We start from the raw sequence: 12,500 nt of genomic DNA, 5'->3' as shown, positions 1-12,500 counted from the left end.
GAGAAAGATAGAGAGGGAAAGGGAGAAAGAGAGAGAAAGGGAAAGATGGAAGAGAGAAATATAGAATGCCTTTCCATCTCTCTATGGCAACTTCCTGTGCAGCAAGATAAAACACAGAACACATGTAGCTTCACACACAGCTACTCATAGAGCTAGTGACTTATGATAATAATGAATATAGCTGTAAGCAGCAATGAACGGGGTTCACAGGATGGCAGAAAATACAAGATCAGTTGGATAACAAAGCAAGCCCTCATGTATGAACTATTTTCTTTTATGTCTAATCAGTAAAAGCATCACCAATAAACCCCAGGAAGAGTAGCTGCTGCCTTGGCAGGAACTAATGGGGATCCATAATAAACCCCCAGGAAGAGTAGCTGCTGCCTTGGCAGGAACTAATGGGGATCCATAATAAACCCCATGAAGAGTAGCTGCTGCCTTGGCAGGAACTTATGGGGGATCCATAATAAACCCCAGGAAGAGTAGCTGCTGCCTTGGCAGGAACTAATGGGGATCCATAATAAACCCCAGGAAGAGTAGCTGCTGCCTTGGCAGGAACTAATGGGGATCCATAATAAACCCCAGGAAGAGTAGCTGCTGCCTTGGCAGGAACTAATGGGGATCCATAATAAACCCCAGGAAGAGTAGCTGCTGCCTTGGTAGGAACTAATGGGGATCCATAATAAACCCCAGGAGGAGTAGCTGCTGCCTTGGCAGGAACTAAAGGGGATCCATAATAAACCCCAGGAAGAGTAGCTGCTGCCTTGGCAGGAACTAATGGGGACCCATAATAAACCCCAGGAAGAATATATGCTGCCTTGGCAGGAACTAATGGGGATCCATAATAAACCCCAGGAAGAGTATCTGCTGCCTTGGCAGGAACTAATGAGGATCCATAATAAACCCCAGGAAGAGTAGCTGCTGCCTTGGCAGGAACTAATGGGGATCCATAATAAACCCCAGGAAGAGTAGCTGCTGCCTTGGCAGGAACTAATGGGGATCCATAATAAACCCCAGGAAGAGTAGCTGCTGCCTTGGCAGGAACTAATGGGGATCCATAATAAACCCCAGGAAGAGTAGCTGCTGCCTTGGCAGGAACTAATGGGGATCCATAATAAACCCCAGGAAGAGTAGCTGCTGCCTTGGCAGGAACTAATGGGGATCCATAATAAACCCCAGGAAGAGTAGCTGCTGTCTTGGCAGGTACTAATGGGGATCCATAATAAACCCCAGGAAGAGTAGCTGCTACCTTGGCAGGAACTAAGGGGATCCGTATTAAACCCCAGGAAGAGTAGCTGCTGCCTTGGCAGGAACTAATGGGGATCCATAATAAACCACATGAAGAGTAGCTGCTGCACTGGCAGGAACTAATGAGGATCCATAATAAACCCCAGGAAGAGTAGCTGCTGCCTTGGCAGGAACTAATGGGGATCCATAATAAACCCCAGGAAGAGTAGCTGCTGCCTTGGTAGGAACTAATGGGGATCCATAATAAACCCCAGGAAGAGTAGCTGCTGCCTTGGCAGGAACTAATGGGGATCCATAATAAACCCCAGGAAGAGTAGCTGCTGCCTTGGCAGGAACTTATGGGGATCCATAATAAACCCCAGGAAGAGTAGCTGCTGCCTTGGCAGGAACTAATGGGGATCCATAATAAACCCCAGGAAGAGTAGCTGCTGCCTTGGCAGGAACTAATGGGGATCCATAATAAACCCCAGGAAGAGTAGCTGCTGCCTTGGCAGGAACTAATGGGGATCCATAATAAACCCCAGGAAGAGTAGCTGCTGCCTTGGTAGGAACTAATGGGGATCCATAATAAACCCCAGGAAGAGTAGCTGCTGCCTTGGCAGGAACTAAAGGGGATCCATAATAAACCCCAGGAAGAGTAGCTGCTGCCTTGGCAGGAACTAATGGGGACCCATAATAAACCCCAGGAAGAATATCTGCTGCCTTGGCAGGAACTAATGGGGATCCATAATAAACCCCAGGAAGAGTATCTGCTGCCTTGGCAGGAACTAATGAGGATCCATAATAAACCCCAGGAAGAGTAGCTGCTGCCTTGGCAGGAACTAATGGGGATCCATAATAAACCCCAGGAAGAGTAGCTGCTGCCTTGGCAGGAACTAATGGGGATCCATAATAAACCCCAGGAAGAGTAGCTGCTGCCTTGGCAGGAACTAATGGGGATCCATAATAAACCCCAGGAAGAGTAGCTGCTGCCTTGGCAGGAACTAATGGGGATCCATAATAAACCCCAGGAAGAGTATCTGCTGCCTTGGCAGGAACTAATGGGGATCCATAATAAACCCCAGGAAGAGTAGCTGCTGCCTTGGCAGGAACTAATGGGGATCCATAATAAACCCCAGGAAGATTAGCTGCTGCCTTGGCAGGAACTAATGGGGATCCATAATAAACCCCAGGAAGAGTAGCTGCTGCCTTGGCAGGAACTAATGGGGATCCATAATAAACCCCAGGAAGAGTAGCTGCTGCCTTGGTAGGAACTAATGGGGATCCATAATAAACCCCAGGAAGAGTAGCTGCTGCCTTGGCAGGAACTAATGGGGATCCATAATAAACCCCAGGAAGAGTAGCTGCTGCCTTGGCAGGAACTAATGGGGATCCATAATAAACCCCAGGAAGAGTAGCTGCTGCCTTGGCAGGAACTAATGGGGATCCATAATAAACCCCAGGAAGAGTAGCTGCTGCCTTGGCAGGAACTAATGGGGATCCATAATAAACCCCCAGGAAGAGTAGCTGCTGCCTTGGTAGGAACTAATGGGGATCCATAATAAACCCCAGGAAGAGTAGCTGCTGCCTTGGCAGGAACTAATGGGGATCCATAATAAACCCCAGGAAGAGTAGCTGCTGCCTTGGCAGGAACTAATGGGGATCCATAATAAACCCCAGGAAGAGTAGCTGCTGCCCTGGCAGGAACTAATGGGGATCCATAATAAACCCCAGGAAGAGTAGCTGCTGCCTTGGCAGGAACTAATGGGGATCCATAATAAACCCCAGGAAGAGTAGCTGCTGCCCTGGTAGGAACTAATGGGGATCCATAATAAACCCCAGGAAGAGAAGCTGCTGCCTTGACAGGAACTAATGGGGATCCATAATAAACCCCAGGAAGAGTATCTGCTGCCCTGGCAGGAACTAATGGGGATCCATAATAAACCCCAGGAAGAGTAGCTGCTGCCCTGGTAGGAACTAATGGGGATCCATAATAAACCCCAGGAAGAGAAGCTGCTGCCCTGGCAGGAACTAATGGGGATCCATAATAAACCCCAGGAAGAGTAGCTGCTGCCATGGCAGGAACTAATGGGGATCCATAATAAACCCCAGGAAGAGTAGCTGCTGCCTTGGCAGGAACTAATGGGGATCCATAATAAACCCCAGGAAGAGTAGCTGCTGCCTTGGCAGGAACTAATGGGGATCCATAATAAACCCCAGGAAGAGTAGCTGCTACCTTGGCAGGAACTAATGGGGATCCATAATAAACCCCCAGGAAGAGTAGCTGCTGCCTTGGTAGGAACTAATGGGGATCCATAATAAACCCCAGGAAGAGTAGCTGCTGCCCTGGCAGGAACTCATGGGGATCCATAATAAACCCCAGGAAGAGTATCTGCTGCCTTGGCAGGAACTAATGGGGATCCATAATAAACCCCAGGAAGAGTAGCTGCTGCCTTGGCAGGAACTAATGGGGATCCATAATAAACCCCAGGAAGAGTAGCTGCTGCCTTGGCAGGAACTAATGGGGATCCATAATAAACCCCAGGAAGAGTAGCTGCTGCCTTGGCAGGAACTAATGGGGATCCATAATAAACCCCAGGAAGAGTAGCTGCTGCCCTGGCAGGAACTAATGGGGATCCATAATAAACCCCAGGAAGAGTAGCTGCTGCCTGGCAGGAACTAATGGGGATCCATAATAAACCCCAGGAAGAGTAGCTGCTGCCTGGCAGGAACTAATGGGGATCCATAATAAACCCCAGGAAGAGTAGCTGCTGCCTTGGCAGGAACTAATGGGGATCCATAATAAACCCCAGGAAGAGTAGCTGCTGCCCTGGCAGGAACTAATGGGGATCCATAATAAACCCCAGGAAGAGTAGCTGCTGCCTGGCAGGAACTAATGGGGATCCATAATAAACCCCAGGAAGAGTAGCTGCTGCCTTGGTAGGAACTAATGGGGATCCATAATAAACCCCAGGAAGAGTAGCTGCTGCCTTGGCAGGAACTAATGGGGATCCATAATAAACCCCAGGAAGAGTAGCTGCTGCCTTGGCAGGAACTAATGGGGATCCATAATAAACCCCAGGAAGAGTAGCTGCTGCCTTGGCAGGAACTAATGGGGATCCATAATAAACCCCAGGAAGAGTAGCTGCTGCCTTGGCAGGAACTAATGGGGATCCATAATAAACCCCAGGAAGAGTAGCTGCTGCCCTGGCAGGAACTAATGGGGATCCATAATAAACCCCAGGAAGAGTAGCTGCTGCCTTGGCAGGAACTAATGGGGATCCATAATAAACCCCAGGAAGAGTAGCTGCTGCCTTGGCAGGAACTAATGGGGATCCATAATAAACCCCAGGAAGAGTAGCTGCTGCCTTGGTAGGAACTAATGGGGATCCATAATAAACCCCAGGAAGAGTAGCTGCTGCCCTGGTAGGAACTAATGGGGATCCATAATAAACCCCAGGAAGAGTAGCTGCTGCCCTGGCAGGAACTAATGGGGATCCATAATAAACCCCAGGAAGAGTAGCTGCTGCCCTGGCAGGAACTAATGGGGATCCATAATAAACCCCAGGAAGAGTAGCTGCTGCCTTGGCAGGAACTAATGGGGATCCATAATAAACCCCAGGAAGAGTAGCTGCTGCCTTGGCAGGAACTAATGGGGATCCATAATAAACCCCAGGAAGAGTAGCTGCTGCCTTGGCAGGAACTAATGGGGATCCATAATAAACCCCAGGAAGAGTAGCTGCTGCCTTGGCAGGAACTAATGGGGATCCATAATAAACCCCAGGAAGAGTAGCTGCTGCCTTGGCAGGAACTAATGGGGATCCATAATAAACCCCAGGAAGAGTAGCTGCTGCCTGGCAGGAACTAATGGGGATCCATAATAAACCCCAGGAAGAGTAGCTGCTGCCTTGGCAGGAACTAATGGGGATCCATAATAAACCCCAGGAAGAGTATCTGCTGCCTTGGCAGGAACTAATGGGGATCCATAATAAACCCCAGGAAGAGTAGCTGCTGCCTTGGCAGGAACTAATGGGGATCCATAATAAACCCCAGGAAGAGTAGCTGCTGCCTTGGCAGGAACTAATGGGGATCCATAATAAACCCCAGGAAGAGTAGCTGCTGCCTTGGCAGGAACTAATGGGGATCCATAATAAACCCCAGGAAGAGTAGCTGCTGCCTTGGCAGGAACTAATGGGGATCCATAATAAACCCCAGGAAGAGTAGCTGCTGCCCTGGTAGGAACTAATGGGGATCCATAATAAACCCCAGGAAGAGTAGCTGCTGCCTTGGCAGGAACTAATGGGGATCCATAATAAACCCCAGGAAGAGTAGCTGCTGCCTTGGCAGGAACTAATGGGGATCCATAATAAACCCCAGGAAGAGTAGCTGCTGCCTTGGCAGGAACTAATGGGGATCCATAATAAACCCCAGGAAGAGTAGCTGCTGCCTTGGCAGGAACTAATGGGGATCCATAATAAACCCCAGGAAGAGTAGCTGCTGCCTTGGCAGGAACTAATGGGGATCCATAATAAACCCCAGGAAGAGTAGCTGCTGCCTTGGCAGGAACTAATGGGGATCCATAATAAACCCCAGGAAGAGTAGCTGCTGCCTTGGTAGGAACTAATGGGGATCCATAATAAACCCCAGGAAGAGTAGCTGCTGCCTTGGCAGGAACTAATGGGGATCCATAATAAACCCCAGGAAGAGTAGCTGCTGCCTTGACAGGAACTAATGGGGATCCATAATAAACCCCAGGAAGAGTAGCTGCTGCTTGGCAGGAACTAATGGGGATCCATAATAAACCCCAGGAAGATTAGCTGCTGCCTTGGCAGGAACTAATGGGGATCCATAATAAACCCCAGGAAGAGTAGCTGCTGCCTTGGTAGGAACTAATGGGGATCCATAATAAACCCCAGGAAGAGTAGCTGCTGCCTTGGCAGGAACTAATGGGGATCCATAATAAACCCCAGGAAGAGTAGCTACTGCCTTGACAGGAACTAATGGGGATCCATAATAAACCCCAGGAAGATTAGCTGCTGCCTTGGCAGGAACTAATGGGGATCCATAATAAACCCCCAGGAAGAGTATCTGCTGCCTTGGCAGGAACTAATGGGGATCCATAATAAACCCCAGGAAGAGTAGCTGCTGCCTTGGTAGGAACTAATGGGGATCCATTAATAAACCCCAGGAAGAGTAGCTGCTGCCTTGGCAGGAACTAATGGGGATCCATAATAAACCCCAGGAAGAGTAGCTGCTGCCTTGGTAGGAACTAATGGGGATCCATAATAAACCCCAGGAAGAGTAGCTGCTGCCTGGTAGGAACTAATGGGGATCCATAATAAACCCCAGGAAGAGTAGCTGCTGCCTTGGTAGGAACTAATGGGGATCCATAATAAACCCCAGGAAGAGTATCTGCTGCCTTGGCAGGAACTAATGGGGATCCATAATAAACCCCAGGAAGAGTAGCTGCTGCCTTGGCAGGAACTAATGGGGATCCATAATAAACCCCAGGAAGAGTAGCTGCTGCCCTGGCAGGAACTAATGGGGATCCATAATAAACCCCAGGAAGAGTAGCTGCTGCCTTGGCAGGAACTAATGGGGATCCATAATAAACCCCAGGAAGAGTAGCTGCTGCCCTGGCAGGAACTAATGGGGATCCATAATAAACCCCAGGAAGAGTAGCTGCTGCCCTGGCAGGAACTAATGGGGATCCATAATAAACCCCAGGAAGAGTAGCTGCTGCCTTGGCAGGAACTAATGGGGATCCATAATAAACCCCAGGAAGAGTAGCTGCTGCCTTGGCAGGAACTAATGGGGATCCATAATAAACCCCAGGAAGAGTATCTGCTGCCTGGCAGGAACTAATGGGGATCCATAATAAACCCCAGGAAGAGTAGCTGCTGCCCTGGCAGGAACTAATGGGGATCCATAATAAACCCCAGGAAGAGTAGCTGCTGCCTTGGCAGGAACTAATGGGGATCCATAATAAACCCCAGGAAGAGTAGCTGCTGCCTTGGTAGGAACTAAAGGGGATCCATAATAAACCCCAGGAAGAGGAGCTGCTGCCCTGGCAGGAACTAATGGGGATCCATAATAAACCCCAGGAAGAGGAGCTGCTGCCTTGGCAGGAACTAATGGGGATCCATAATAAACCCCAGGAAGAGTAGCTGCTGCCTTGGTAGGAACTAATGGAGATCCATAATAAACCCCAGGAAGAGTAGCTGCTGCCTTGGTAGGAACTAATGGAGATCCATAATAAACCCCAGGAAGAGTAGCTGCTGCCTTGGTAGGAACTAAAGGGGATCCATAATAAACCCCAGGAAGAGTAGCTGCTGCCTTGGCAGGAACTAAAGGGGATCCATAATAAACCCCAATACATGACATCACTGGATTAGGTTGTTAATTAATCTTGAGTCATTTGTGCTTGGATATGTTAGATAAAACAACATATTTATTGAATAGCCTCCCATCTCAGTGGTCAATTACACAGTCTAAACCAATGGTAATGACTTTAGTAGGAAGGTTATTCCTACGTGATGCCGCAGAAAACAATTGGAGACCAAATCACGGGCTCGTTCTACCAGGGGACAATGTTACTGGCACCAGTTCTGCCAGGGGACAATGTTACAGGTACCAGTTCTACCAGGGGACAAAGTTACAGGGGACAATGTTACAGGCACCAGTTCTACCAGGGACAAAGTTACAGGGGACAATGTTACAGTCACCAGTTCTACCAGGGGACAATGTTACAGGGGACAATGTTACAGGCACCAGTTCTACCAGGGGACAATGTTACAGGCACCAGTTCTACCAGGGGACAATGTTACTGGCACCAGTTCTACCAGGGGACAATGTTACAGGTACCAGTGTCTACCAGGGGACAAAGTTCTACAGGGGACAATGTTACAGGCACCAGTTCAACCAGGGACAATGTTACAGGCACCAGTTCTACCAGGGGACAAAGTTACAGGGGACAATGTTACTGGCACCAGTTCTACCAGGGGACAATGTTACAGGGGACAATGTTACAGGCACCAGTTCTACCAGGGGACAATGTTACAGGCACCAGTTCTACCAGGGGACAATGTTACTGGCACCAGTTCTACCAGGGGACAATGTTACAGGGGACAATGTTACAGGCACCAGTTCTACCAGGGGACAATGTTACAGGGGACAATGTTACTGGCACCAGTTCTACCAGGGGACAATGTTACTGGGGACCATGTTACTGGGACAATGTTACCAGGGCACAATGTTACAGGTACCAGTTCTACCAGGGGACAATGTCACTGGCACCAGTTCTACCAGGAGACAATGTTACAGGGGACAATGTTACAGGGGGCAATGTTACAGGCACCAATTCTACCAGGGGACAATGTTACAGGGGACAATGTTACAAGGGACAATGTTACAGGCACCAGTTCTACCAGGGGACAATGTTACAGGGGACAATGTTACAGGCACCAGTTCTACCAGGGGACAATGTTACAGGCACCAGTTCTACCAGGGGACAATGTTACTGGCACCAGTTCTACCAGGGGACAATGTTACAGGCACCAGTTCTACCAGGGGACAATGTTACAGGGGGCAATGTTACAGGCACCAGTTCTACCAGATTTGACAACATTTTTAAAAAGAGTACCAGAGTACCCACTGATGTAGCCAAGGCCAGTCCAGTCCAGCGCCACAGCCAAACTACCGGCCTATATCGAATCTTCCATTCCTCTCAAAATGTTTAGAGAAGGCTGTTGCGCAGCAACTCACTGCCTTCCTGAAGACAAACAATGTATACGGAATGCTTCAGTCTGGTTTTAGACCCCATCATAGCACTGAGACGGCACTTGTGAAGGTGGTCAATGACCTTTTAATGGCATCGGACCGAGGCTCTGCATCTGTCCTCGTGCTCCTAGACCTTAGTGCTGCTTTTGATACCATCGATCACCACATTCTTTTGGAGAGATTGGAAACCCAAATTGGTCTACACGGACAAGTTCTGGCCTGGTTGAGATCTTATCTGTCGGAAAGATATCAGTTTGTCTCTGTGAATGGTTTGTCCTCTGACAAATCAACTGTAAATTTCGGTGTTCCTCAAGATTCCGTTTTAGGACCACTATTGTTTTCACTAAATATTTTACCTCTTGGGGTTGTCATTCGAAATCATAATATTAACTTTCACTGCTATGCGGATGACACACAGCTGTACATTTCAATGAAACATTGTGAAGCCCCAAAATTGCCCTTGCTAGAAGCATGTGTTTCAGACATAAGGAAGTGGAGGGCTGCAAACGTTCTACTTTTAAACTCAGACAAAACAGAGATGCTTGTTCTAGGTCCCAAGAAACAAAGAGATCTTCTGTTGAATCTGACAATTAATCTTAATGGTTGTACAGTCGTCTCAAATAAAACTGAAGGACCTCGGCGTTACTCTGGACCCTGATCTCTCTTTTGAAGAACATATCAAGACCATTTCAAGGACAGCTTTTTCCATCTACGTAACATTGCAAAAATCAGAAACTTTCTGTCCAAAAATTATGCAGAAAAATGAATCCATGCTTTTGTCACTTCTAGGTTAGACTACTGCAATGCTCTACTTTCCGGCTACCCGGATAAAGCACTAAATAAACTTCAGTTAGTGCTAAATACGGCTGCTAGAATCCTGACTAGAACCAACAAATTTGATCATATTACTCCAGTGCTAGCCTCTCTACACTGGCTTCCTGTCAAGGCAAGGGCTGATTTCAAGGTTTTACTGCTAACCTACAAAGCATTACATGGGCTTGCTCCTACCTATCCTCTGATTTGGTCCTGCCGTACATACCTATACGCACGCTACAGTCACAAGACGCAGGCCTCCGAATTGTCCCTAGAATTTCTAAGCAAACAGCTGGAGGCAGGGCTTTCTCCTATAGAGCTCAATTTTTATGGAATGATCTGCCTACCCATGTAAGAGACGCAAACTCGGTCTCAACCTTTAAGTCTTTACTGAAGACTCATCTCTTCAGTGGGTCATATGATTGAGTGTAGTCTGGCCCAGGAGTGGGAAGGTGAACGGAAAGGCTCTGGAGCAACGAACCGCCCTTGCTGTCTCTGCCTGGCCGGTTCCCCTCTTTCCACTGGGATTCTCTGCCTCTAACCCTATTACAGGGGCTGAGTCACTGGCTTACTGGGGCTCTTTCATACCATCCCTAGGAGGGGTGCGTCACTTGAGTGGGTTGAGTCACTGATGTGATCTTTCTGTCCACAGTGTCTCCTGACCCCTCCTGTCTCAGCCTCCAGTATTTATGCTGCAGTAGTTTATGTGTCGGGGGGCTAGGGTCAGTTTGTTATGTCTGGAATACTTCTGCTGTCCTATTTGGTGTCCTGTGTGAATTTAAGTGTGCTCTCTCTAATTCTCTCTTTCTGTCTTTCTTTCTCTCTCTTGGAGGACCTGAGCCCTAGGACCATGCCTCAGGACTACCTGACATGATGACTCCTTGCTGTCCCCAGTCCACCTGGCTGTGCTGCTGCTCCAGTTTCAACTGTTCTGCCTTATTATTATTCAACCATGCTGGTCATTTATGAACATTTGAACATCTTGGCCATGCTCTGTTATAATCTCCACCCGGCACAGCCAGAAGAGGACTGGCCACCCCTCATAGCCTGGTTCCTCGCTAGGTTTCTTCCTAGGTTTTGGCCTTTCTAGGGAGTTTTTTCTAGCCACCGTGCTTCTACACCTGCATTTGCTTGCTGTTTGGGGTTTTAGGCTGGGTTTCTGTACAGCACTTTGAGATATCAGCTGATGTACGAAGGGCTATATAAATAAATTTTATTTGATTTGGTTCTGGTCTGGTTCTAGTCTGGTTCTAGACTGGTTCTGGTCTGGTACTAGTCAGGTACTAGTCTGGTACTAGTCTGTTTCTGGTCTGGTACTAGTATGGTTCTAGTCTGGTTCTGGTCTGATTGTAGCCTGGTTGGTTCTAACCTAAGGTGAGTTAACCTCTTGAACCTCTGGGGGCAGTATTTCATTTTTGGATGAAAAACCCGTTTTAAACAAGATATTTTGTCACGAAAAGATGCTTGACAGCTTTGGAAAGAAAACACTCTGACGTTTCCAAAACTGCAAAGATATTGCCCCACAGAACTAATGCTACAGGCGAAACCAAGATGAAATTTCATACAGGAAGTGAGCCAGATTCTGAAGGCGCTGTGTTCCAATGTCTCCTTATATGGCTGTGAATGCACCAGGAATGAGCCTACACTTTCTGTCGTTTCCCCAAGGTGTCTGCAGCATTGTGACGTATTTGTAGGCATATCATTGGAAAATTGACCATAAGAGACTACATTTACCAGGTGTCCGCTCGATGTCCTCCGTCGAAACTATTGCGTTTTTCCATTTTGTTCAGAGGAGAAACCAAACTGCCACAAGTGATTTATCATCAAATAGATATGTGAAAAACACCTTGAGGATTGATTCTAAACAACGTTTGCCATGTTTCTGTCGATATTATGGAGTTCATTTGGAAAAAGGTTCGCCGTTGTAATGACTGAATTTTCTGTTTTTTTTTCTTAGCCAAAGGTGATGAACAAAACGGAGCGATTTCTTCGACACAAATAATCTTTTGGGAAAAACTGAACATTTATCTAACTGAGAGTCTCCTCATTGAAACATCCTAAGTTCTTCAAAGGTCAATTATTTTATTTTGAATGCTTTTCTTGTTTTTGTGAAAATGTTGCCTGCTGAATGCCAGGCTTAATGCTATGCTAGCTATCAATACTCTTACACAAATGCTTGTGGAGCTATGGTTGAAAAGCATTTTTTTTGAAAATCTGAGATGACAGTGTTGTTAACAAAAGGCTAAGCTTGTGAGCCAATATATTTATTTAATTTCATTTGCGATTTTCATGAATAGTTAACGTTGCGGTTATGGTAATGAGCTTGAGGCTATAATTACGCTCCCGGATACGGGATTGCTCGTCTCAACAGGTTAAACCAGGCTTCCGTTTGTAGAAAACATGTTACTTTGTAAGTAGTCTGGTTCAACCCAGTTCAGCCAAGCCCAGAACAAGATCACACCAGTTTAGACCAGCTCAAACCAGTTCAGACCAGTTCAAACCAGATCAGGCCGGATGCAGCATGTCCTGTTCAGGGTCGTACCTATCCTGCTGCTCGGAGAGCTGGGAGCCCAGCGCGATGATCGGCATGGCAACGGTTGCCTTGGCCAGCAGTCGCCGTAACAACTGAGACTCCTCCCCTTCCCGGGAAGAGCTGATTGGCTGTTCCTCCAGCTCTGTCA

The 12,500-nt window shown here is 47.6% G+C and overlaps 1 protein-coding gene across 2 annotated transcripts in view; it reads right to left on the bottom strand.

Moving 5' to 3' along the window:
- The window catches only part of LOC127921192 (cell surface glycoprotein 1-like), a 17,316-nt gene that overhangs the window by 2,967 nt on the left and 1,849 nt on the right, over positions 1 to 12,500 (bottom strand). For both annotated transcript variants that reach the window (XM_052504971.1, XM_052504970.1), the window contains exon 3: positions 12,362 to 12,500. This exon is cut by the window's right edge and continues 122 nt beyond it. In XM_052504971.1, coding sequence (XP_052360931.1) covers positions 12,362 to 12,500 — 139 coding nt within the window. The remainder of the gene's footprint in view (positions 1 to 12,361) is intronic.

The sequence above is a fragment of the Oncorhynchus keta genome, unplaced genomic scaffold (genome assembly GCF_023373465.1).
Source record: "Oncorhynchus keta strain PuntledgeMale-10-30-2019 unplaced genomic scaffold, Oket_V2 Un_contig_21622_pilon_pilon, whole genome shotgun sequence".
Taxonomy (NCBI): Eukaryota; Metazoa; Chordata; class Actinopteri; order Salmoniformes; family Salmonidae; genus Oncorhynchus; species Oncorhynchus keta.
The sequence above is the reverse complement of the archived record's forward strand: the minus strand, read 5'-3'. Positions and strand labels throughout refer to the sequence as shown.